The sequence below is a fragment of the Zonotrichia albicollis genome, chromosome 13 (assembly GCF_047830755.1).
Source record: "Zonotrichia albicollis isolate bZonAlb1 chromosome 13, bZonAlb1.hap1, whole genome shotgun sequence".
Taxonomy (NCBI): Eukaryota; Metazoa; Chordata; class Aves; order Passeriformes; family Passerellidae; genus Zonotrichia; species Zonotrichia albicollis.
The window spans coordinates 8,226,310-8,252,044 of NC_133831.1; the positions used below are offsets into that span (position 1 = coordinate 8,226,310).

Genomic DNA, 25,735 nt, shown 5'->3' on the forward strand with positions numbered 1-25,735 from the left:
CTGCCCCCCCTTGGGCCTAGGGGTGCGGCCAGGGTGGGGAATGGCGGGTCTGGGCAACCCTGGGTGGGTTATGGAGGGAACTGGGGTACCCGGGGTGGAACTGGAGTATGGGCATCCCTGGGGCAGGGATGAGGCTGTGAGGGCATGCTGGGGGTATAGGGCACCCCTGGGAGAATCACCCTTCCCAAGTTACCAATCCCCCTCCAAGGTCCTCGGTGGCCAAAGCAGGGGACACCCAGTCCTGGCTCAGAGTGCCCAAGGAAAGCAGGGTCACCCAGAGGGGTCACGCAGAGGCCAACTCACCCCATTGTCACTTGTTGCCAGGCATCACATCCCCTTCCCAGCTGTTCAAAGATACATTTCAGAATTTAATTAAATTTGCAATTCGCCAGGGGGGCAGGAGGCAGCCCCAAATACCCCGAAGAATCACAGCCAAATAATTACTAAAGAATGACAGGAAAGGAGTTTCCCATGCATTTTGGGGGGGAAGATTTCCCTCTGAAGTGAGGGGGGCCGCTTTGGGGTGACACCCTTGACCATAGGGACTGGCCACGTGCCAGCAAATTTGTGTAGCTGGCCACACCGGGCTGCAACCAGTGATTAAGGTGGGGTTTGCCATCCCAGGAATGGGGAGCCCCCCCAGCCCCACCTGTAAGGGTGGGTCAGCCATCACACACCTCAGCCCCCCGGCCTTGGGGTGCTGTGGGGCGCAGGCCAGGCCCTCACTGAGGCCTTTAATCAAGGTGGATGCAAAACCTGCTGTGGCAGTCAGCATCAGCTCCACCTTCCCACCCGGCTCCTGGCACAGCCCTGCCTCCTGCTTGGGGGAAAAGCCCTGTTTTGGTGGCCAGGTTGATTTTGCACCCTGATAGGAGCACAAGGGTTAAGGGTGGGCATGCTCCTGACTGGGACTGCTGCAGCACCTGGGGTGCACTGGGAGCCCCTTGGGGTGGAGGACAAAAACAATTCCTGGGGGTTGGGAGGGCCAGAGTAGTCCTGAGAGGTTGCTGGGAGACCCCAAACGAGGCGCTGGAGTGGGACACTCTCCCAATTCCCTCCATGGCCAAGGTGGTCCTGGTTGTGGCAGGTGAGCTCAATCTGGTACAGCTCTCTGGGCATTAGGGTGGCTTCTGGATGGACACTGAAGATTTTTTGATGAGCATGAGGGCAAGGTGGGGAGCAGATCTGAATGAGCTGGGGCTCTCAGCTGGAGGCCACTGCTCCCAATCCCAAACCAGGGACCCCAGACCCCAAGCATGCTCAGGTGCAGTGGCCCCTATCCCTTTGTGGGGTGCTGGAGGAGATAGAGGGGACACCTGGCTGTGACCCCACCATGCAGTCCCTACCAGCTGTTCCTGCTTGTGCAGCCCAGCCCTGCCATGGGTTTTGGGGCCACAGGCTGCCAAGGGCCACCCTCTGTAATCACCACTCATGGCGGAGCTGGGTCCAGCCTTTTCCAGCCCACAAAAATGCTGGGTGACCTGTGGGTCCCTGCTGCCATCCTCTCCCAAGCTCGCAGATCTGTGGTCCTCAATTGTGCCACAGCAGGACCCAGGGATTTGAGTCAGGCTCTTGTGAGCTGACACTTCATCTGCCCAAGTTACCTCCTGGGCTCTGTGGTGGGGCTCTGTCCCCCCATGCAGGGCACAAGGGTGTCCCCACAGTGGGTGAGCCAGTTCCCAGCTCTGCAGTGACAATAGGGCACCCTGTCACCTGCAGAGCAGGAATGCACTGAGCACAGGTGGCACTGGGACAGGGACAGTGCTGGGAACAATCTGTACACCAGCATAGCAGCTCACATTGGCAGCGGAGGGTTGTGCCAATGGCCTGTCCCTGCTGCTGTGCTCACCCCTGTCCCTGTCCCTGCACCGTGCCAGCCCCAGGACGAGCAGGATCAGGAAGTGTAGCTGGTTTGCTGGCTGGAATGAGAGCAGCCAAGTGGCTTTGGCTCATCAGTTCCTGAACTGGTTTCCCCAGCATACAGACGGACAGACGCTGGGGCTGGCACACAGGAGACAGCAGGAATGTGCTGCTGGGCTCGGGGCAGGATTAGGCCCTGCAGTGCTGGAGGGGCTGATGCTGGGATAATGGAGCTGTGGCTGCCAATGAGGAGGAGGCCAGTACAGACTGCTTGGTATCGCATCCATGGGAAAGGTTTTCTCTCTCTGCTAAACACTCCCTGTTTCTCTGCCAAACTCGATCATCAGGGATTTAACTTCCTTCTCCACACATGGAAAGCCTCAGTGGGGATAGGGAAGGCACACCACACTTGTTACACCCTCAGTAGGAAAACAAATAGGGTTTAAAATGCTGACAGTGGCCTTTAGGGCACAGCGTGGGTTGTCGTGGGAGCCCTCTCCCTCTTCCAGCGTCGTCCTTGGGAAAGCTCATGGATACACAGGTAACAGCTTCTGGGATGCACTTGGCAGGCAGCTGAAGCAAGTTTTGGCAAGCAGCTGTTTTCAGGGTCAGACCTGAGGTCTTCCACCCTCAGCATCCTCCTCTGCACAGCCTGGGATGGGCGCCAGAGCAGGGGTGGGGTGCGTGGGCATCTCTGCAGGGTGCTGCTGCTGGGCTGTCTGGATGGAGCTGGCCAGGGACGGGATGGAGTTCCCCTCCTTGGCAGTGTCCAGTCACTGCTGGAGCCCTGGCACAGCTGTGGCACCAGGGATGCCCTGAGGGAAGTGGTTTGGCACCCCTCCCACACAGTGCACAGAGCACTCCTCGTGCAGAGCAGCTGGTTTAATCCAATGCCCCCTTGCTCCTGCTCCAGCAGAAACCATGGATGGGTCATCCCCTGCCCTGCAGCACGGCTGAGCACTGTGCATCAGCTGAGGGCTCTATCAATTCACCTGGTTTGCCCATGGCAGCATCCCAGAGCTGGTCTGGTGCATGCTCTGGCCCACACTCACTGCCTGAGCAGTCCCTGCTCCCCTCCCTTCTCTAAGGCTGCAATTCAGAGCGAGGTTTGGCCTCACTGGGGAACTCTCTGCACTTGGCACCAAGTTATTGCAAAGGGCAGGTGGGCGTGGAGACAGACAGTCGGGGGTGGGCAGCACAGAAGGGGCTGGGGGGGGGGGACACCGTTTACGGCTGCCCTGCACGGCAAAGACAACGTTTCTCTCTCCAACCGGCTCCAGGGAGGCAGAATAAGCCAGCTGTGTTTCCTTGCAATAGTCACTTCTACATGCAGTGGGGCTGCTCGCAAAGGAACCACCAGACATTCTGCAGGGTGTGAGAGAAAACCCGGCAGCATCTGGGAAGGATTCCACCTACCTGTGCAGGGCTACACAAACACCAGGCAAGGGCTTTTCCGCCTTCCTCTGAAGTGCCGGCGTGCTCCGCCTCGGGGGCATTCACATACTACGGAGATGGACCGTAATGGACTGTAATAACACACTAAATACCACGATTTGTCGGTCCGTCACCTTTAAATAACAAATCTCCTTTCCCTTCCAAGCTACAGGAGCACTCGAGCATGGAAATGAGAATACTTCCCGGCTGAATGGCAGTCACGGAGGGAGGCGGAGGGCGGCAGCGCTCCCCGGCCCCGGGGCTGCGGCGGCGCCGGCCGGACCCCGCTGCCCCCGCCCGCTTTCCTGGGGGGCAGACGCTGCCCAGGGCCTCCCCGAACTGCAGGATGTGGGCTTGCGCTTGCCGGCAGCTCAGACGCCGCCCGGCTTCGCTTTCCCAAGAGGAGCCTCACAACCGCGGGCAGTTCCCAGGCTGTGTGGCAGGTGCCAGCACACTGTCCCAGCGGGGCTGGGGGAGCCGGCAGTGCCGCAGCTCTTGGGGGACTCTGCTAACCGAGCCCCCTGCTTTGGGGTGCAGCGAGAGGGCCATGGGTGCAACACTCACCATCCACTGGGAGGGAGAGCTGTTGGGGGCTCCCCAAGAGAGAGAGCCATCAGAACAACACCACATTCTATCAGAACAGCACTTAAAAAAATATCTTTAATGTTTTAATTCTTTAAGATACATCATCTGCTTTTTCCACAGCAGGATCCCACTGCCTGAGCTAGCACAGGGGTTGGGAAGGGCAATGGCACGTGGCCCCACTCAGCAGGCAAGCGTGGGAGAAGGGATCAGTGCCAGTACAGGTGGGGGTAGATCCAGCTGGCTCATCCCTGGCACACATTAACCCAAATCCAAAGCTCAGGCTGCAGCCAGCTCTGGAGAGGCACAGGCTGCACATTCCAGGTGTGCACACACTGCACAGCAGCATCCCTGCACTGGGAGTGCCCTGCAGGCACAGCCCCAAACAGACAGATCCATCAGTACATTCTCCAGTTGATGCTCCACAGTTCAACCTACTGCCTCCATGGATTCCACCATTCTTCCAAACCCCCTTTTTCCCTAGAAACTGCTGCCTCCCTGTTGAAGAGCCTCATCACTCCAGCAGCAGCAAATCTCAAATTGACCCTAATTTTCCCCATAGTGCTCAGAAAGAACAGCCAGAAGGAGCTGTATTGAGTAAGTGTCCTCTTGTGTGCTCTCAGTGAAGGAGCAAAGGTTTTCTAAAACACCACATCTACAAGACAGTGTGGATCTGAAACTCAAAAGCCAGATGCCTTTTCCAGTGACCAGGAAGTGTCACCACCAAGACAGGGACAAGTTAAAGTGCATTTTATCACCTGGTCAGAGCAGGAAATGGAGACACCTTAAAGCCTAACAGTTCTAAAACTGCTGGAAGCAACTAATCCCAGGGACCTTGGGTGCTTGTCTGGGCTTTTCACAGGTACTGACTAGTGAGCAGAAATTATTTAAAATGTAATCCTGAAAAATGCCATTTCCTTTCCTTGCTCTGTGAGGAAATCAAAACGATGTAAACAGCCATTCAAAATAAGGACCCTGCTGCTTCCAGGGAAACTCTGAGCACAGTTCCATGGACTATTTCCTCTTCAAGCGCCACTTACAACTCACCTTCAGAGCTTACTGTTGCTTCAGAATTATTTCTGCTTTAAGTGTGTAAAACTTTTGCTCAGTTTGAGCCCATGTAAGGAGGCACCTGGTAAAGACTCTACATTGCTGAAGCGAATTTGGCTCTGCCAGGTGGGCCCCTTCCAGGGGAGCTTTCAAAAACCTCTTCATCCCAAACTAAGGAATATTCATACACCCTTCTGCGGGAGAGAGCAATTTTTCTGGTCTGGCATCCATTGCCAGCAATGGACACAGGGAATTTGGTCAAACTGGTCTGAAAGCAACCTGGGAAACGCAGGAGTAATGGAAGCACTTGTAAACATCACCACAGCACACTGCCAGGACGTCCTGCTCCAGCTCCTTGCAGCAACCTCCTCCAGACAGAGCGGAGCAGAGCTGGCTCAGCATGGCTTGGGAATCGAATATTCATTCAGTGCCCGCTGTCCTCGCTGCTCAGAAGGTGCTCTCGAGCAGGCAGTGGCAGCCACAGCCCGTGGGACAGACCTCCTGCGTGCGGAACCACTCCATCATGTGGCTGGTGTGGCCGCCGTGGCCGCAGGTGAGGCAGAAGTTGGAGGAGCCGCGCACGGCCACGTGGCAGATGGCGCACTGGAAGGTGAAGCCCTTGCAGACGGCGCACTGTGTGCCGCGCACCTCGCTGCGGCAGTGGCTGCAGTACACGCCAAACTCTGCCAGGAACACAGAGAGAGGGGGACAGTCAGTGCTGGAATCACGGACACAGCCCTGCAAACAGCCCCTCACACTGCTCAAAGCTCCACCAGCACGGGAGGTTGTTCAGAGATCTTGGTTTGTTCTCCACACGCGATCAAAGGAATGGGCAAGTGGAGCACTGAGGCACTGACTGGCCCACCAGTTCCCCTGATGGCTACAGCTGGATTTCCAGCCTTGGAGACACTGACTCGTGAAGGTTCCTGCTGGTCTCATCCACCTCTTACCACTAGAAAGTGTCACCAAGCAAGCAAGAACAGCCTCCATTTCTCATCAGAGAGCCCACCTGATGCTCCTGCATCAGACTGTCAGCCATGGAGGAGGCAAAGGCAGTTCCCCTGTTTTCACTCCAGTTATTCCCCAGAAGTTGTCTTGGGTGACAAAGTGAGACTACTGCTGTTTCTCTGGCATCCTTCACCTGTTTTTCTCCCCCCAGGTCAAGCACATCTGTTTTTATAGGTCTGCGAAGAAGACAATTTGGCAGCTGTCCTTAACCTGGGCATCTACACTGCTGAAAGTATTTTGGGAGGAAAGTTCTCTTTACCTATTTGTTGGCTAGCTCACCTAGTTAGAGATCTTGCAATTTTCGCATAAGGACACTTCAGTCAAGGATCAGAGATGAAGACAGAGCATCTCAGAGGGAATAAAGGACATTCATCAGCACAGAGCTGAGCATTGCTGGCATGGCAGTATGAGAATTTTCCAGCTTTCCTGGAGAGATGTTACAGTTTACAAAGCCCTTGAACCAACACCTGCAAGCCTCACCTCCACCCAGCACTGTGAAGAAGTCAAACCCATTTACTGGCAGAGCTGGCTTCTGTCAGAGGTTAAATGCCACATTTGCTGTGACATTTCAGTAACCAATGGACATTTCATCCATGTAGCTGTAGCAGGATGCTCTGCCTAAGCAGGAATAAACCAGCTTGGATTCTGCCTTACTTGCACGCTATCTATCAGTATCAGTGATGGATTCAGTGGGGAGAGGGGCTGCTGTTCTTAGTGTTGAAGAATGCTGAAATCAGCTTGATCACACTACTCCAAATTATACCCATCACATGGATAGGTAAGGCAAATGCTGGCCTCAACAGGGATGTGAAAACCCTGGCAGGGAAGGGAGAGGCAGATGTTTACAGAAGAAGAAACCAAAGAGCTGACAGCATCTTACTCAAAAATAAAGCATGTTCTGTTGAGCAGGCAGGACAACATTTTATCTAAAATTGTGTGACTGACAGTCAATCACTCCATACCATAAAGACCAGTTCCATTTTTAAATGGTGAAAAATTTTAACACACCTCCCTTAGGTGTGTGTGAAGATCCTTACCTTGGGTGGGGACACCCCTCAAGGTCACTCCACAAAGCTGAGTGAGAGAGATTTGCCCATGGTCATTGCTATGGATGGACATCAGTGTCTACCTGATAATTCTTAAGCTAACTTTGATACTATTTATTTAATAACCAGCATTGCATTTCTAGTTTTAATTTTCTATACTGCGTGGTAAATAACTCTGATTAAGGCCTTTTTAATCAAATTATTATCATGATATTCATCAATTTAAATAAACACTTCATATTTTATTCATATTAAATAATTGGTTTGCCATCATTAATTCTGTGGAACAATTTGTACCAAGGTTCAATTACACCTATATAACCACTTTAAACCCTTGTGACTCGCTTGGGTGGATCTCTGATAAACTCTGTCCACTCATTCACGACACATCCTGCCCTGCAGATTGCACGTTCCTAAGCTCCCCAGGCAGAGCTGTGGCTCTGCCTGAACAACTGGACCTGACACTCACCAATTCCCTTGTGGGGATCAGGAGGACACGAGACAAACTTCAGGACCTCAGCCCGCTTCTCTCGCAGGCCCCAGCGATAAAGGATTTCTCCATAGCACTTCTTAAAGTCATCAAATTGCTGAGTGTTGGCAGGATCCAGCAGCCTAGAGGAACAAACAGGCTTGTAACTGGTTGACTCTCAGACTTGGGTTGCAATCCTCTTTCCTGCAATGGCTATGCAACCAGCTCACATTGCTGGAAATGCAGCAGAGCACTTCCCACGGGTTGCTGAAACATTGCTGAACACAAACTGCTCTGGCCTTGATTTGTTCTACACTCCAGGGTGCACACTCCATGGATGGACTGTCCTTTGGGACCCCCACCACGGCCTCTTAGGGATCCATCATGCGTAATCCCAGCAGCAGTGATCTGCAGGATGAAGCTTCCTCAAGTAATTGTGTGAATGACAAGGTCTAGGGGCAGATGTGGTACTGCACAGCACCAAGAGACCTGGCCATGGAGTTCTACATGATTGAGACCCAAGTAAGGCATCTCTGAGTACCTCCAAGGCCTGTGATAACCTACCTTTTGTTTTTCTCATGCTGGTCCTTCTCCCTCTCCCGAGGATCAGGATACGTTAGGTTTCCATAGCGGAAGTCGTCTGGAGAAGACTCGCACCAGGGAGTGGAGGTCTGCTCTGTGTCTTTGTTTGCTGCAAACACCAAGAGGCTGTGAGTGCATCTCCCCCCTCAAAACTGCAATCAGAAAGGGACATGAAAGACCACAGGTTTGCACTCCCTGTGTTTCAGTCCTATCTCTGTCCTACCACCCTCTGCATTCCAGCAAACACTGCCCCGCCTCCGAGACCTATGTGCCAGTCTCTGCTTGCCAAGTGCTTCTGCTGCACTCTTGGTGAAAGGACTTCATGGGCATCACCAGGCAGAGAAATCTGATGTGGAGGAATCCCTTTTGCCCTCTGCTTTAGACAAAAAGTAACCAGGCAATCAATCCCATGGAGTTTGCTTGGGAACATTTTCCTGGGCGGACCTGGGTTCCTCTTTCCTAGACAGGGAGGACTCTCATCACCAGGACTGCTGTTACGTAAAGGGGCCTTTGCATGCAAGGTACAGCCCTGGGGGCAGGGAGATGACTGCTAATAACTGCTACAAAAGATTCTCCACTTCCCTAGCCCCCATCCTCTCCTCTTCCCCATGTCACACATGTCTTGATATCACACTGAAAAGTTACAGCTGTGGTACCAACAGGGCTGATGCTGCCCCAGGCCGAGTGTATCACTAGGAATCTGCCAAAAGTTTCAACTCTGACACCAGAGCCCCCCTTTGTCACAGTGAAAAATCTCTGTGGATATTCAGAGCACCAAGAACCCAGTCTTTCCCACTGCTGCATTTCTTCCAGTGAGAGAAGAAAGCCCAGCACTGCTTTTACCCCAAATGCTGTGGAATTAGCCAGCTGATGACATTTTGGGGCCATTTTTGATACTCACTGAATGAAGTACCTACTGAAGTCAGAAGGTGCAGGACTGCAGGAGCGTCAACACAGATACTGCAAGGCCAGCTCACTTCCAGCCATGGAGTCACACCATCCTGGCCAAACCCCACAGAGCTGCTCTGGCAGAGCACATCTGCAGTCACAACCAGTACTAACTCCCTCTTTTCCCCACCACAGGAGCCATCTAAAACCTTGGCTGGAAGGGTTCCTTTATTTACTAGCCAGGTCTCATACCTATGCTCCAGCCTCCAGTGCCAATCCCAGGATCTGACATGCTGGAACAGGAGCCAGAGGAAGTAAAGCTGGGCTGTTGAGGGGGAAAGGAGAATAAATCATGTCATCTATGTGAGAGATGTTCAAAGATATCCAAGACAAATGGGAAAGAAATGGTGATCGTACATATCGGCTGTGGGAGGCCAGGTTGGAGGCACGCTGAGGAAAGGGGACACAAGAGTTGGGGCACCCCTGGAGCCTGGACTGGGCTTCAAACACACTGCAGAGCATGGCCAGGGTCTGGACATCATGGAGCTGTGAGTAATGAGCCAGCCTGGGAAATAAAAAAGACAGTGTGAGACTGGGCAAAATTCAGTGGCAAAACCATTGAGACTCCAGGGCAGCTAACTTCAAGCCTGTTGCACACATGGGTTTGGGTGTCATCACTGCCCACAGGAGATGTGCACTGAGGGACTGGGGACTGGGTTGGCTTTTCTGTCACACCTTTGAGGAGCCAAGTTCTCCTTCTGAAAGCACTCACACCTAACTGGTGAGAGAAAGATGGGAGCTCTGGGAATTCAGCAGTACTTGGGCTCTGATGCAGTGCTGGAGCCATTAGACTCACTCCCAGCCACAACATCTTTTTGACAAAGGCCTCTGGGTACAAGTGTCCTGCACCTGGGTCACAAGGCAAAAGGCTGCTGCAGGCTTTCTAGAAGGCTAGGAAGTTTCCAGTTTGCTCTGAAGGCTGAGAGTGATAAAGAACAACCTGTGCTGTGCTCCCACTTCTGCCATGCAGCAGGAGAGAGCTCAGCAAAGCAACAGCATGGAAAGCACAGCACACAAATCCTGCACTTCCAAATAGCATGGATCAACAAATAGTATCAGTCATGGATTATGTAACTCCTGAGCAGATTCACATGGAAAACATTTGTAGCTAACACTTGGCTTTGTGGTCACTGGAACACTTCCCAGTAAAGCTAACAGGAAATCAGAAGGTGAAAAAAGGTGCTGCACCAACAGGCTTGTTCATTGGGGAGCAGGAAACCCAAATCTCCAAGTCAAGCATTGTGGGCATGGAAAGCAGAGCTCCACCTGTGTCTGGCCTATTGCTCAATGCTGGCCAAGGAAGACCTGAGTGATAGGTGGAAGGTCAAGAGCTGTCTCCTGTGTGCCAGAAACACATGTGGAGTTTCCCTTTCTGATGCATCACAGGCTTGAGATGGGAAAAAAAATCCTTGCTGTGGCACTACCCCAAACCTGAAATGACCCCTTAGACATAGATAGTTACGGAGGGCTCTCCTTCCAACCATTCCCCAAGCCCTCCCCAGCACTCAGACACGTACAAGGACTCCAGTAATTGACGTCCAAATGGATGTTGTGCCCAAGGTATCTCTAAATCTGGGTCAGACTTCGGTCCAAGACAGAGATCAGTGGCTACCATGGCCAGTGACCAAACCTGGCAGACAGGAAGGAAAAGCAGCAAAGCTACAATTAGGATTAACCACACTCCCAGGGCATAGGTGTGCACAAATTCACACACAGACAGACAGATAATAATGGAGCTTGTCTGTTTGGTTTTTTTTTTTCCCTGACAGCAGGGAACAGTTTCGGTCTCTGTGTCACGAATAACGCAGAGAATAACACAAAACCAAAGCTTTCTCTGTCCTACTCAATTTGTGTTTGGGTTAAATGCAAAAGCAGAACAGTCTGTAGTCTATTAGGGCATTTTATAGTCACTAGGCTCAAAAGGGTTTAGATTTGATACAGTTCTTGGGTTCAGAGATGTCTGGTGGCAGAAAGTTTACTGGTAAATCATTATTTGCATGAGAAGTACTCTGTCATTAGTGGGATCACTGAGTGCCATTCTCCTAATGCAGCCTGGCACAGACAGGACAGTTTGCTTTTTCTCTTTCAGAAGTTTAACCACTTCACATGAAATTTCTCCATTATTTATCATCCTCTACTTTGAAAACAGTTCCATCTTGTCAGTCTCTATACCACTGATCTAAGACTTTTCTTTTTTCTGCTATGCCTTTAAACATGGGACAGTCATGATATTCCAGGGAAAAGGAAAGCTCCTAGTTTGGCATGAAAAATAAAGCAGGAAAGAAAAAAGAGCATGGTGCTAAAAAGACAGCAGAAATCAGAGATCTGACAATGTAGACAATAAAGAAAAAACACATGCACCAAGTACAAAAAAACAGCCAGAAAAAGTCCCAAAGCTGCTCTCCATGAAATCAGAGAGAGCAACAGAAGAGAAACGGAAACAAGGACTGGACTGAGTAAGAGAGTGCACAGAAAGCAAACAGGAAGGATGGCACTTCCTACACTGCTACAGAGCACATCAAACCTGTGACTTGCAAGTCAAGCCTGAATGTCTGCTGTGAGCTGCACTTCAGGCTGGAGTTACAGGGGACAGGGAAAACCAAGCAAGAAACAGAGTTATCTCCGAGAAATCTTGCTGAAGTTACTCCACCCAAACTCTGGTCCAATGTGGACAAACCAGACTGCAAGAGGAAGAACAGACAAGGGGGAACCAGACCTACTTTCTCTCTGCTGGTGTTGCAGAACCCACCAAGGAGCAAGACAACAGCCTGAGTCAGCTTCTGCTCAGATCAGGTAAGCCTGTGCATGTTGCTTATCCAGCTCTAGAAGAGCCAAATGCTGAGGAGATGTGCACAGCCCCTGTGGCACTGCCACCTCCCATCTCTTTCAGGTGTTCCCATGTCCTGTCAAATGTTCTGCCTGTTGCAATGGACTAATCACAGGGACAAGCATGGGTCACAACAGCCATTTTTCTCCTATTTTCAGCTGAAGGCAAATAGCCAGCCTCATTGTGGGGCCCCTGGGCCCAAGCTCTCTTGGGAGAAGATAGCTGCAGTTAGTACCCAGTGCCAGCAGAATGCCAAACAATGGGAACAATTACATAAGTACAAAAAAAATTACGGATCAAAATGCTGACAGCAGCTAGGCAACTCTGTGCACAGTTACTCCATTTGATGACTCAAAAGCAGGCTGCATTCCTCACTTTGCCTACAAGAATTCCCTGAAAAATGTGTTTCACTCAGTATGGCAAAGGGCATAAAAGAATCTGTGTGCAGTCCTGAGAAGGAATCTCTTAATGCTCAGAGTCAGAGAGGTGGGGACCACCTTGGTGGCCTTTCCACAGGCCACGTTCACCAGCCAGGGAGTTCCTGACAGAGCTGCTGAAGCCCAGTGGCCTTTGGGTGCTGGTGACAGCACAAGCCATTGGAGGGTGGCACAGCATGCTGAGGAACAGGGGGGATTCCATGGCATACCTGCACGAGATCCCTCCGGCCCACGGCCAGGGCTGAGGCTGCATTCTTCTGGCAAGTCTCCTGGATGTTATTCACATTCAGTCTGAAAGGGAAGGAGGAAACTCAGCTCTGATTGGCACATTACCTACAAAGGTGGGGAGGAATGGGGGGAAAGGGGAACATGGCTCTGGCAGCAGTGGGCAGCCCAGACCTCCCAATCAATACAAGCCTCTTTGCATGGCCAGGTTCCCATCCCATCCCCTGTTATTTAGGGATCACTACCATCCTCTGCCCAATATTCATTTTTGCTAATACACCACACATCAAGTCCAGCTCCATACTACTGGGATTGATTCTAAGCAACACCATTTCCAAGAGGATATCAGACCAAACTTCTGCTGAGGCATCATGAAGTCCAGAATCATTCCTGTCCCTAAAAGCTGGTGCCATTGGCTACATGGACCTGCTCCCATTCAATCCATCAGTCTGTTTTGTCTGACTCACAGGGAGACAGGGGCATCCTGGGAAGAACCAGGCCTGCTGGGGGATAACACACCCACTGTGTGAAGCCTTGACAGCCTGGCAAGGTGGGCTGAGGAAGCCCACGTGTGCTTTTCTGCCTGTCATCAGGAATCTTCCCAACACTTCAACTGCTTGAGATTTTTACAGTACATGGAAAAGGGTCAGGCTGTTTACACAACATGTCCCAAGAAGAAAGGTCCAACAGGTTTTTTTAAAGAACATTCTTTTTAATAACATAGAAAGGGAGAGAAAGAAGGGTTTTTTTCCTCTTTTTCTTTCCTCATAAAGGAAATCCGCTTCTTCCCTGAATGTCCATAGATTGGAAATTCTGCTAAGGACCAGCCAGTATTACCAAAGCTAAGAAAAAAAAATTCAGGAACAGAGGTTTTGTAACCATGTGATTTAGACAGTCTGGAAAAAGGAAGCTCTTTGTTAAAAAAAACCATAACACCAAAACCAACAAAAATATAAAAATGCCCACAGAACTCCATCCTTTCTAATAACAGAGAACAACCTGCACAACAGACCTGATATGTAAAACCAAGACTCCAAGTGGGAACATATTAAATATTTCTGAAATTAAAAAGTTTTATGAGCTATTAGTAGTTTTACAGCCATTTACTGAGATTTTTAAGCCTGTGCATTTAACATGAGATTTGAAAAAGAATTTCTACTCATAATTTCTCTCTTTAGCAGGTGAAAATCAGAACCTGTAAAATTTGCAGTGATGATGCTGATTCAAACTCTGCTGACCACACCTCATCACAAATTTCTTCCCTCACACTTTTCAGATTTACAGGAGACAGGTGCCCTCTCACAGGCAGGGGGATACCAAAAAAAGCAGTGAGGCAAGAACAGAGGAAGGAGGTAGAGAAATGTTCACAGATCCATGCTGACTGACGTCAGGATAAAAGCACAGCAATGCCAAAGACAGCTACTTTCATTTGGAAAAGGATGAAGCCCACATGTACTCACATGTAGAGCTCTCCCAGCAGCTTGTGGACAGGCAGCAAACAGGAAATATCTTGGATGATAACTTTCCCAGCAGCTTTGATGGGTCGGTTGTTGGCATCTGTCCCCTCTCGTTTGCTTTTCCACCTCCTTGATTTCTGCAGAACCAATGGCAAGGTGTTACTGGGGAAGAGGACAGGAGGCTGCTTGGGACAGGGAACAAAGCACTAGGGTCAGGAATAATGCAAGCAGCACCCAAACCTGCCTTTCAGAAGGCTCTGTGTTACCCTGGAAAACATCCCAGGAGACATGCCCAGGAGAACAAGCATCTCCATCTGTAGGAAGTGAAAAGCAGGTCAAGGCAGCAAGCTCAAGGTCAAACTCACTCAAAAAGTATTTTGTGAGTTTCCCTGTGAAAGCCAATAATAGAATCAATCAGCATCGGGATGCCAATCAAACCTGGGCAAGTTTGGCAGGAGGATCATTCAATTCTCATTCCCTGGGAACCCTTTGCAGATAAACCACTGCTGACTCCAGCCAGCGTCAGCACAGAGACATGCAGGAGGCAGCTGCTGCTCGCCCTTTGCCTCAGGGCGAGCCCACAGCTCCAGACTGTCTCTAGGTCTGCCCTCTCAGGGTGAGAACAGCCCTGTTCAGTGCCAGCACAGGGCTCCCACCTCCTGCTTTATCAACAGCTTCAAACAAACAACTCACAGATGATAAAGCAGGGCCCAAGTTTTCCTAGCAAGGATCCCTTGCTCACAGCTATTTACAGCTGGCTCAGGACATAAGAAGGGGGAGAAGAAAGGAGAGGAACCCACAGGAGGGAACAGAAACAAGAAGCCAAGATTCCCAAATACTCCCCGTAACAGATACAGAGGCCACCTTAAAGCCAAGCTGCATAAAGCTACCTTGGCTGTGTGAAACACCAGAGTATCTGTCTGGTATCCTGACCTCTTCCAGCTCCTTGCTCTAGGAGAGTGAGGAGGAGGGATGAGAGGATGTGTGGCAGCACGACAGGCAGAAGGCACTGGAGCTCTACTGAAGGAAGTGCTGGCTGCTAGGCAGGGTTCCAGTGCTTTGCAATGCTGCTCCCCTATGGTGCCTTCCCTCACTGCCACACGGAGCCGACAGACCAACCCAGTCATGCTGACGTAGGGAGCCTCTCCTGGGACACTCATGCTGGGCCTTCCCACACATCCAACAGCCCCTCTCTCCAGGGGCCAGCAGGCCCTGTGCTGATGGTTCTGCAAGGCAGACACAGCTTACACAGGCTCACATTGGTGCTCCTAAAGAGCAGACTGGGATAGGGAAAGGCAGGACTTGGATCTGCAAGCAGGATCACCTTTACTGTGGGGGTGAGGCCAGCTCTGGGATGGCTGAGTGCCAAATGGCTTTTGAACATGACCATGAAGTCCTGTGAGAACCTGGGCAGGCTTATGAGACATAAAATGTCCTTTAAAAACTACTCATGACCTTAAGAAATGCCACTGCCTGCCTGCGCCAAGCTTAGGCCAGTGTGCTGGAGGTCGTGCCATGCTGAGCACACTAACACATGCCACAAGAAGCAAAAAGGATGAGCTCCTGAAACTGCACAGTTTCACAGTTGCACTCTGAGCACTGCACAGCTGAGGATCAGAGGGTCCAGCTTGACAGTAAGTGAAGAAGGCATTTCAGCCTCCAAGGAGGCAAAGGTGGGTTTTTCCAGGGATGCTGACATTCCAAAGCATCACCATTCCCCCGATCTTCCACCACCCCTGAGTAAAGAGGAGCAGAGCTTGCATGGTGCGCAGCATTCAGAGGGGTGAAACACTGGGCTGTCGGCAACCAGTGCTCTGGAAAAGCTGACTGACTAGTTCTCTGCCACATCTATTCAAATCCAAATTCATCCAAGAGGAATGTGCCTGCAGTATTTATGTGCCCCCTGAAAGTGAAGAGCACTGTGCAGTGCAAGGTGGCAAGAATGGGGTCAGGTGGGAGACCCACCTCTCTTCAGTCCATCAGCTCCTAATCAAGGCACAGTCTGGATCAGCTCTGCCTCTCCTGATGTTGGGCAAGCTAATCCTGTTTTGATAACACCTAGAGGTTTGGCTGCCAATCCCATGCTGAAGGATGTGGGCTGTACTACAACAAGGTTCCCAAGTAACAGTGGCACTTGAGTACCTCATTCTTTCTCAGGACAGCAAATGTTGTCTCCCAGGTGCAGTGAGGAGCTGCTGATGCTACCAAAATCAATGTATGAGTGAAGCTTGGGAGCCTCAGCACAATGACATGCCAGGAGGAAAGAGCTCAGGCACGGTCCTGGAAAGGCTACCAGGCTTCACAGCAAAAGCTGTTATTTGTGCTGTGTCTGAGCAGGTGTTTGAGCCCAGGCTTGCAGACACAGACCCACGTTCTGCAGGGCTATCAACAAGAGCTTCTAGAGCTTGGAAGGTAATTTGGAGAGCAACTTGCCACCTTCTGGCCATCTGTAAGCCAGCTGCCCCCAGAACTCACAGTCGATGGAGAGCTCCCTCTGCCCAGTCTTTGGAACAGATTCAACCTGCTCCTGCCCCCTGCAAGAGCAGACTGAAGAAGCCTCCCAACAGGCATTTCAAGACTACAAACATGGACAACACATATCATTTTCCACAGGCAATTGGGTCTTTTTTTTTGGAGGAGAATGACAACAAATGAAGATGAGAATGAAAAAGAGCTCTCATGAATGGTTTCCACTGCTTGCTTTTAGCATATCACCATACAAATGGAAACACTAAATGTACCAGAAACCCTTGAGAACTTGGACTCGAACCAAAATTGTCCTGTTTTCTTCCTTTCAACTCTGCTTATTTACTGGCAAAAAAGGAAACCCTAATTCTTCACTGGTGCAGCTCTAGGAATGGAATTAGTTAATGGCCACAGGCCCTGCCTGTACTACACTTCCATGCCCACCACTTCCAGCCCCTAAAGCTGTGACAGAAAAAAAATCATAAAACTACATGTAGTCACCATGAAAAAAGCCTGTTTTTTTTTGTAATTCCAGTTTACCTTAGCTACAGCAAGTAAGAATTAAAAAAACCCCACAATCAGAAGTATGGGAACCATCACAGATGGGGTAAAGTTCATCACCATTGACAGCAGAAGTTCTGCTTTGAATCCAATAATTGCGGGTGTTAATTACAGGAGTATCTCTCCACCAGGTGGTATCTGAGTGCATTTAACAGGGATTATCAGAGACAAAGAAAGCTTTAGGTTGGGTTTATCTGGCCAAGGTCCACCTCCCCTCCTGTTTCACCTCTTCTCCCAGGAGAAGCTCCCACTATGGTGTAATCAAAAGGTGTCACCAAGGCTCAGGGGGATTAGGGTAGAGCAGAAAACACATCTCTTCCTAGGGGCTGGAGCACAGGTCAGGATGGGGAGCAGGGAACATAACAGTTGGAGCTGAAGCAGGAATCAACATGCACCAAGCTAGCTGCTGGCAGCTGAAGGACAAAGGCACAGGTCTTCTGCACTGCCCACGACATTTCTAGCTCTTTCTGAAGCCTAGAATCCATGCCGAGGAGAACTGCATCTACTCAGCTGCTCCTCAGTTTAATGAGAGGAAGATACCAAAGAAAATAGCTACAGTGATAAGTAAATTAAGGCTCATCAGTTCCTCAGAGCACGAGAAGGAAAGAAACCAGAGCATTTATGGCAATCATGGGTTGGAGGTGACAGCAGGGAACAGCACTGGATAATGACTAAAAAAGCCAGCCTGCACCTGCACTACTATACCTAAGGTTGTAATTTGCTGCAATCTGAGGTGATAACGATGGCAGTAAATGGGTTACATGTAGAAACAGATAGCCCAAGAATAAGCCACCAACTGCTTTGTAGCAACCACCATCATCACTGCATACTCAGCAGCAGGAGTTGCAAAATGCTGCCCGCTTGGAAAGGATGCTGAACACTTGGGTGTGTGTGCCTTTGGATCCTGCTGAGGCAGGCAGGGCTTTAAGTAGGATCCTGAAATGTAAAATGCCTGTTTCACATCAGCATATGCAAAATTTCAGGGTTTGTGGTATAAACTGGCATTAGTAAAGCAAAGATAAAGGTTGTGAACAGAAGAGAACAGACTCAATGCCAAGAGATTAAGCAGCAACAAGACATGTACAAAATAGTTAAACATGCTCAAGTCAGGTTCAAGCTGCTTCTCGTATTTATTTATTTTTAAATAAAATGCAAAAATTGCTTCCTCCCTGTAGAATGCTATGCTCCTTTATTCTGAACAACTGCCTACAGATTAACTCCCCCGTGTGGCTCATGCAGCACTGCCTGGATTTTCTCTTCAAAATAATCAACATTTACTATTTCCAGCATCTCCCACAGTACCAGGCACCTGCCATAAAGGTGCTAAAAAAATCCAAGGCCCTTTTGAATCAAGTGCCCCACAGCAGGAATATTTCTTTATAGCTTCCATCAATCAATAGCTGGCACCTGCCCTGAAGCATGGGCACTTCAGAGGAGGCTAGAAAGAGGAATTATTGCTTCTTGTAAACTTGCTAAACTCTTGCTTCCCCAAACACCTTGAGCAATGCTGAGCTCTGCTTCCAGAAGGAAGGCATGTTATTTGCACTAATAACCTATGCCTCTCCTTGTGTAAGCCTGTGTCTTCACCTTAGGCACTGCTGCCCCCTTCAGAGAGTCAGTTTAACCTCTTTCAAAGGTTATCCACAAATACAATCAATCCTTCAAGGCTTGGACTAACCCCTGTATCCCTTTTAAATATGCATTATTGAAAATTATAACTTAATCACATCACTACTTGCTCTTCCTTCCAGGAGAGTGGTAAGGGAATTAAACCATAGCCTTTGTGCTCTGCAATTTACCACACAAGCTGGCAAGTTCATTGCTTGATTTTCTTTCTTTCAGTCTGCTCCTGATTCAAGACAGAACTTAATTTCTTGCCTCTGCTGCTCACAAGGCTCTTTGTAAAATGCCTTGATAGAGTCAAGTAAATTACTTCTGGTTTCTTTCACCTATTATTTGCTAGTACAGTCTTAGAACTCTTGCAATTAGGACAACTTGATCCTATTATACCAAGTTAAATCAGGTGTTACAGGATTCTATTTTATTCCCTGCTGTCTTATGAAGAGATAGCATGAAGGACAGCAGCTCTGAAAAAACAGTTGTTGGTGAAGACATTAAGACAAACAGACTTAAAGAGATCATCTTTAAATTGAAATGGAATTTTCTGAGCTTCGTCTATGCTTGGAAGATGAGTGATGAAATAGTAATTGCCCACATGTACAGCACAGCTTGAGCAATCCTGATATCATCAAGAAGATGATATCATGAATGATGTTGGAGCCTGAGGGACACGTGGACCTGACAATCAGAAAACAAAAGTCAAAGCAGACTTGGCAGGGCAGGTGCCAGGAGGAAGGAGTACCTGCCAGGGTGGCTGAAGTGCAACCACTCTGGATGAATGCAGTGGTGCAACTCTGAGGGCTGGGAGAAGATCACAAGTTAAGAAGAAATTGTAATTTTTGGTCCAGGAAATAAGACTGTGTAATGGATTGCACTGAGAAGTGGCAGTTCATGTTAATGAGATGACAGATTGTTGTCAGAAACTCAACCAGTTTGCTTCTTCCACAGCCCTTAAGTGATCTTCCCTCCCTCTCCAGCAAAGCTTTGTCTTTTCAGAAATTAGGTGCTCTAATGTCAGTCTCATCAGTTGGTTGATGATACATAATAATCACTCAGCTCCTCTACAGTGCACTCTGTATCTTAGAGGTTGATCTATTCTTACACTTCAAATTACCCCTTGGCATCCTTTCCTGGCCACAAGGCCAGGTGAAACAGGCATCCTGTGGGTCAGTAACTGCACCTTGCAAGCTACTCTCTGCTCCTGCCCACTTACACGTTCATCTGCTCTTGTGAAGCCCTAGCCCTGCGTGGAGTGCGAGTCCCCCAGCTCTGTGCAGGTTACTCAAAGGCAGGCAGGTGGCATTTTATTCTTGGGCCCTTGGGCAGAAGACAGGGTCATATCAAGGACAGAATTAGCACAGCACACAGTACCGGGAAGTCGTTAATTGCTTGTATGGACCAACGGCGCCGGGCAGAGCGAGGAGACATCTGTACGCGAAAACATTATACCCAGGAGGAGGCAAGAGAGACACCAAGAGAGTTAAAGACAAAGGTAAATAAACTGAAATGAAACGTGCCCTGAACCAGCAGAGTAAAAGATACTGTTCCCAATGGCTCTGGTACACAGTGAACATTGCAAACCACTTTCACCTCACACATTTGTACAGAGCATTACTGATGGCTCTGGCAGAGCAAGGGCTGCTGTGTCTGTGCCCAACACCAGCCTCTATGGAAGACTCTGGCAAACACAAATCTGAATAAAGTCTTCCACATGGAGTTGTATTACTGCAAGAAGCACTGAACTGCTTCATGTGAGCTTGTTCATACCATGAATTGAGCACAGGACAACACCCAAGTGCCCCACATGCCTAAATTCCAAAGTTTTACTCCTCTTGCCTGAAGAGGAAGGCAGCTAAGTGTAAACTGCATCATTCTTAGCACTGCTGTCCAGTGCCATGGCACAGATATCTGCAGGAAGCTAAACAGACACCCCTGCTTACTCAGATTCCCTTTAACATCCAGCATCCTCCAGAACTTCATTCATTGGAACCTGCTGTAACTGTTCACTTTCATTTTAAACAATAAAAACCATATGTCAGGATATTAGAAGGGATGTAGAGACACTGCTACTTGGCAGGGCCATGTGGGTATTGTCATAATGGGATGATAAACTCATTCAGATTGAGTGAGCAATCAAATTCACTGACTGACTATGCCAAATAGCTCCAAAGGAGGCTTTCATTAGGAACTTGAAGATACTGCAATAGGTACTCACACAGTATTACAGCAACAGCAAATGGAATCTTTCAAAGCACATAAGTGTACACTCACTCGAAAAAAAGTTGTGTGTACAGATCTCTAGGAGTCAACACAATAAAAGGGGATATTTGGGTGAGGTACAATGTATTTTGCATTTGTTTTCAGTTGATGATAGACAGTCAGGACCATCAACCATGCCTTGAGCCTCTACATCCCCTTGCACCTCAGTGCTGGGAGAGCCCTACAGCCAGGCAGCCAAGGCTGGCTGCAGGGCCCCCTGGAAAAAGAGAGGAGAAGGCTGCAGCCATGTGCTACAGGTTCCTCCAGCAGGCCTCACAGAGAAGGAGAAAAGGGTTAGTTGAAGGAAATTCAGTACAGTGGAAAAGCAGCAAAACTAAGTTCAGTGTCCCCACCAGTTCCCTGATGGGAAGCATAAGGACACCCCTGTCACCACACCCAGGTACAGCAAGGCTGAGCAGCCCCCAGGTCCCCACTGGCAGGACCCTCTAACTGCAGGGGGGAAAAAGAACTCCATGGCACCTTCTTTAAGAGACACTCAGCTTCAAAACACTGACAGCAATGCCATGGTACAGATAAAGCTCCTCCTTTCTGCTGACTACTGCTCTTCAGTGGGTTTTTTTTTTTTTGAGAAGTGAAAAAGAGGGAGGAAGAAATGAGGAGTGTGCATGTGTGAATAAGAAGTGAGAAAGATATTTATATAGATGTGTGTGAGTGCATGCACATATATATACACATATTTAAATGAGCACAGAAAGGCTCAGAGCTAGATTTAGCATCATTTTGGCTTACTAAGGAGCTCTCTGCTGGAAATCAGCAGCTCCCCTGCCTTTATGGGAACATGACATCTTTCCTGTCTAGCAATGGGCAGATTCCATTTGTTTGCTAATGGTAGTGGATGCCAGTGGTTGCCACACTGGATTTAAATACTTGGTTATGGCTGATAAATTCAATTTTGGTGATGAGGTTGTCTGATATCACAGTTTGCACAAAATTTCAACTTTTATTTAATGTGAACATAAAATCCAAGCTTCAGAAAAAGGAGTTAACTAAACTCAGAGTCTGGGCTTTTAAAAACTGTCCCAATGAAATAACAAAAATACATAGCATTGATATAATAGAGGCCATGACATAACTCCTGAAGAATCAGAAAACCTTTGCTGAAGGGAGATACAGGCTTTTTGGGTTTGTTTTTTTAAATACTATTTCATCTGCAAGAACATTTGAACCAGCTCCCTGCTAGGGTTCTTACATTTATTCCATCATGCCAGGAGATAGCTCGGCAGGGGAAGGGGAGCACAGGAATTTCCCTTGGCTTTCAGCAGACATGGCTGCACACATGCTTTGTTCTATTCAATTCTTTTACCCGGTGACAAAAATCTTGTTGCCATCAATACAAGGGCTGGGGAGACAGGTCACATGAAATTGTACCAAGCTGGTTCCACATGTTATTTTTAGCCTCGTCTGTCATCTTAGAGAGGCTGTGTATGGGGACAAGCCTGCTGCAGAGGACAGAGGTAGATCTTTAAATAAACTTTCCTACAAAGACCAGGACAGGCTATGATTCTATTCTGTAATTTCAGGCAGCACCATTTTCTCTTTTCATTAAAAAAAAAAAAAAAAAAAGGTTGTGTGAGAAAAAAAAAAAACAGGATGGGGACTCAGTCTTCTGTGGTCTGTATGGAAGCAGCACTTGCACTGGGGACAGGGGCTCTCCCCACAGCAGGGAGCTGTAATGACATCATGGAAGCAGGACACAGTCCCAGAGACAGGATGGGCTGACAAACCCAGCACCACCAGAAAAACAGGACTTGTCTGGGTGCCCAGGAAGGATGGGTGTTCAAGGCTTTGACTTCCTCTGCTCCAGGGACACGAGTTCCCAAACCCTTCTGCCAGCAGAGTGCAAACAGGTTTTGGCTTTCCCTGGGTTACCTGGAAGCTCTTCACTGCTGCAACAGATCTGTGTCCTCTGCAGGGACAGCGAACAAACTACTCAATGCCCCAAATTCTGAGGCTCCCAGTGGAAGCTTACTGCATTTTTACAAGTCACTTCACCCCCTGCTGAAGCACAATACGTTTCTAACAATCTGCCTGGCCTACTGCTCCCACAGCATCACTCCAGGCACACCAGGCCCTCACAGCTGCTTTACAACTACCCTGCAGCCACCCTACAATTACCACAGGTCTTCCTCACCCACTATGTCCCAGAAGGAAACAATCCCACTCTTCTCCAAAGCCTTGTAAACAGGAAAAACAGCAAAACCTTCACTTAAACTAGAATTATGTGAATTGGAAGGTCTTCAGAGAATCATGTAGAAATTATTTTTGTTTAGAGAAAAAAAGAAAAGGGCACATATCCCTGAAAGAGACACCTGAAATAGAAATAACCAACCACATCCCATAGACCGGGAGAGGTTGGCAGAAAGCTGCAGAGAGTCACAACCCTTTGCAGTTTTATATATCAGGGAGTACCCAGAACAGCAAGAGCTGCCTACATGTACCTATCCAAAGACTACAACTTTTTACATGGTGAGATTTTAACCCTACATAATGCAAAGGGAGACAGCGTAATGCACTGAAGGGAACCGTGATGGTCAGCACAGAGAAACATCAAAATAAGCAGGTTAAATGCTAGAGAAGATTGGTAAAGAAGTTACTAATAGGAGATAAATCCATTTGACAGAGCTGCCTGTAAAAAGATGTCTTTTTGAGAGAACATAAAACTTCTGTTACTAGCAATTCTAAATGAAAGGAAAACAGATCATGAAGGCTGAAGTGCTGGGAGCAGCGTTCTGGTGTGGTACTTACCCTTTCTTTGTAGTAGAAGGAGCTGATGGAGACTTGCTCCTTCTCACTGCGCGTTGGGCTCCCACTGTACAAGCGCAGGTTGCCCGGAGTCTCCGTGCGGATCTTCATCGGAGTGATGAGGCCACTGTGGTAGGCTGATAAAGCTGACAGAGACCTGGAAGAAAGGGAACACACTTCCAGGGCCTTTTCCCACCAAAACACCCTGCAGCTCACACTGACATCTCCAGCAACCCAAGCTGCCAGCAATGGTGCCACTGTCTGGGAAGAGGTCTCTGCTGAGGCCCTGTAAGGGCCCAGGTGCTCTGCGCTGAGGGCACAGCTAACACTGGAGGGGACAAGCTCCAATGCAGCACCTGGTATTTTCCTGCCTTCCAGCCCATGACAGCAGCACAGCTCAAAGCCCACCCAGGGGACTCACCTGGGTGTGGGCTCCATCGGGGACACAGCGCGGTGCATGGTCATGGGTCTCGTGAAATACACCAGGTACCCTGAAGGGACAGGACATGGCATCAAGATCGTGCAACAAGGAGGAGATCACTGAGGGGTGGTTCAAACTAAATGACCAGATTTCCCTGTGTATCAGAGGCAAGGGGCTTGGTTCTTATCTACTTAGTAATTATGAACTAAAACCAGACATTCTCTCAACCCAAATCAACTCCCTGCAAACCCACTACAAAGCATGGAGGTTTTGGGATGTTTCTCTCAAAAGCACAACTTCAAGTGGCTTATAGCTGTTAGAGAAAAGACAGGGAAAGAAAATGAGCAAATGTATGATCATGTTTAACTCTCCACCAGAACCTGCCAATCACTGTTACTCCAGAGGTGAGGTGATGTTTGGCAATGCAGAGAAACCACTGCAGCTTGTACAACTCTCTTCTTCAACAGGAGAGCCCCAGACATCTGAAACCAACTCCAAAACATTCTCTCACAAGCCTTATCCCATTTGTTAGCCTCTCAAGTGTCTTCAGCCACCTACTCTTGCAAGCATTTCAGGATGTAGCAGGCTTTATTGGGCCTATTCAATCAATATTATTCTGTTTTACTTGGGAATTCAGGGAGGCCTGTATGGAAAGCAGCTTTCAAAATGTGCTCACACTGGGATGCAGTCAGGTTCAGAGAAGGCATGTGTGCATCTGAAACAGCTCAGTGAGACTTAACAGCTCTTACTCAGATCTTAACCTGGTTTTTAATTAACTTTACCCTCTATGTGCTCTCCTGGAAACCTGGATGTGATTGTACCCCATCTTTCATTTAGGGGAAGTTTCTTAATGACCCTGGGAAAGCTATTTTAGACAAGTGAAAGAGTGTAGAATGAGAAAAGAGTAGTTAGTAATATGAATATGGTTTCAGCAAGGGGTAAATTCAACCCTCAAATCACAGAAGTTTTGTGAAGACTGAGTGCCAAAATACACCCAGTAATGTGATGCTGGTAGCAGAGAACTAGGCAAGGAAAACAGCTATTCCCAGTGTTCTATAAAAAGATCTGTCAATGCTTCTGGCATGCCACAAGCCAAAGGTTATCTCTTCAGCTAGCCCTGCATTTCCAAATCCTAAAGCCTTTCATGCAACCCCAACTGCAAACAGTTGCTAACTAGTCTCACCTCTAAATTTACCACAGTATCACTACTTTAACACCATTCCTTACTCCTTGCATGGCAATGACCAAACCTCATCTTGTTCAGAGGCAAGTGCTCCCCAAGACATCTAAAAGGACCATTTCCTGGGTGCCTGTTGTAATGGATCAGTGACAGGGCTGACCTGCACCACAGAACCTGGCTCCAGAGGTCCGTGGAAATGGGATGTTCGAGTCCTGGTAGGAGCCGTAGGCATTGGAGACCCGGGCGAACGTGGGCAAGGGCGGCGTCACGGAGTTGGACAGAGCATAGGGATTGCTGGATGTGCTGTCCTCTTGGTTCTGAAACAGAAGGTACCCAAGGTCACACTCCTGCTGCCACAGGAGAGAAATCCAGCCAGAGATCAGCCATGGCAGTGCCAAGCAGCCTCACAGGAGCTGCTCATCCTTGGAGCCAGAGCAGACCAAGCTCAGAGCGCAGTTGCTGCTTCAGCTGCAGAGGCACTTGCAGGCACATTTGCCTTTGAGGAAAAAGCTTCTCTGGCTGCTTGTCCAGAGACTTCTC

General features: G+C 48.9%; 1 protein-coding gene across 4 annotated transcripts in view; it reads right to left on the bottom strand.

Annotated features, from left to right (window-relative positions):
* Positions 1-3,940: 3,940 nt before the first annotated feature.
* The window catches only part of WDR59 (WD repeat domain 59), a 48,117-nt gene continuing 26,322 nt past the window's right edge, over positions 3,941-25,735 (bottom strand). For 3 of the 4 annotated variants that reach the window (XM_005490760.4, XM_074550971.1, XM_074550972.1), the window contains 12 exons: positions 25,356-25,512; positions 24,016-24,085; positions 23,598-23,751; positions 19,944-20,000; positions 13,929-14,062; positions 12,453-12,534; positions 10,497-10,609; positions 9,337-9,484; positions 9,172-9,244; positions 8,014-8,140; positions 7,450-7,592; positions 3,941-5,609 (listed from right to left, as the gene is read on the bottom strand). In XM_005490760.4, coding sequence (XP_005490817.1) covers positions 5,374-5,609; positions 7,450-7,592; positions 8,014-8,140; positions 9,172-9,244; positions 9,337-9,484; positions 10,497-10,609; positions 12,453-12,534; positions 13,929-14,062; positions 19,944-20,000; positions 23,598-23,751; positions 24,016-24,085; positions 25,356-25,512 — 1,494 coding nt within the window. In that variant the 3' untranslated portion in view covers positions 3,941-5,373. The remainder of the gene's footprint in view (positions 5,610-7,449; positions 7,593-8,013; positions 8,141-9,171; positions 9,245-9,336; positions 9,485-10,496; positions 10,610-12,452; positions 12,535-13,928; positions 14,063-19,943; positions 20,001-23,597; positions 23,752-24,015; positions 24,086-25,355; positions 25,513-25,735) is intronic. The other variant, XM_005490761.4, reaches the window with a different exon arrangement.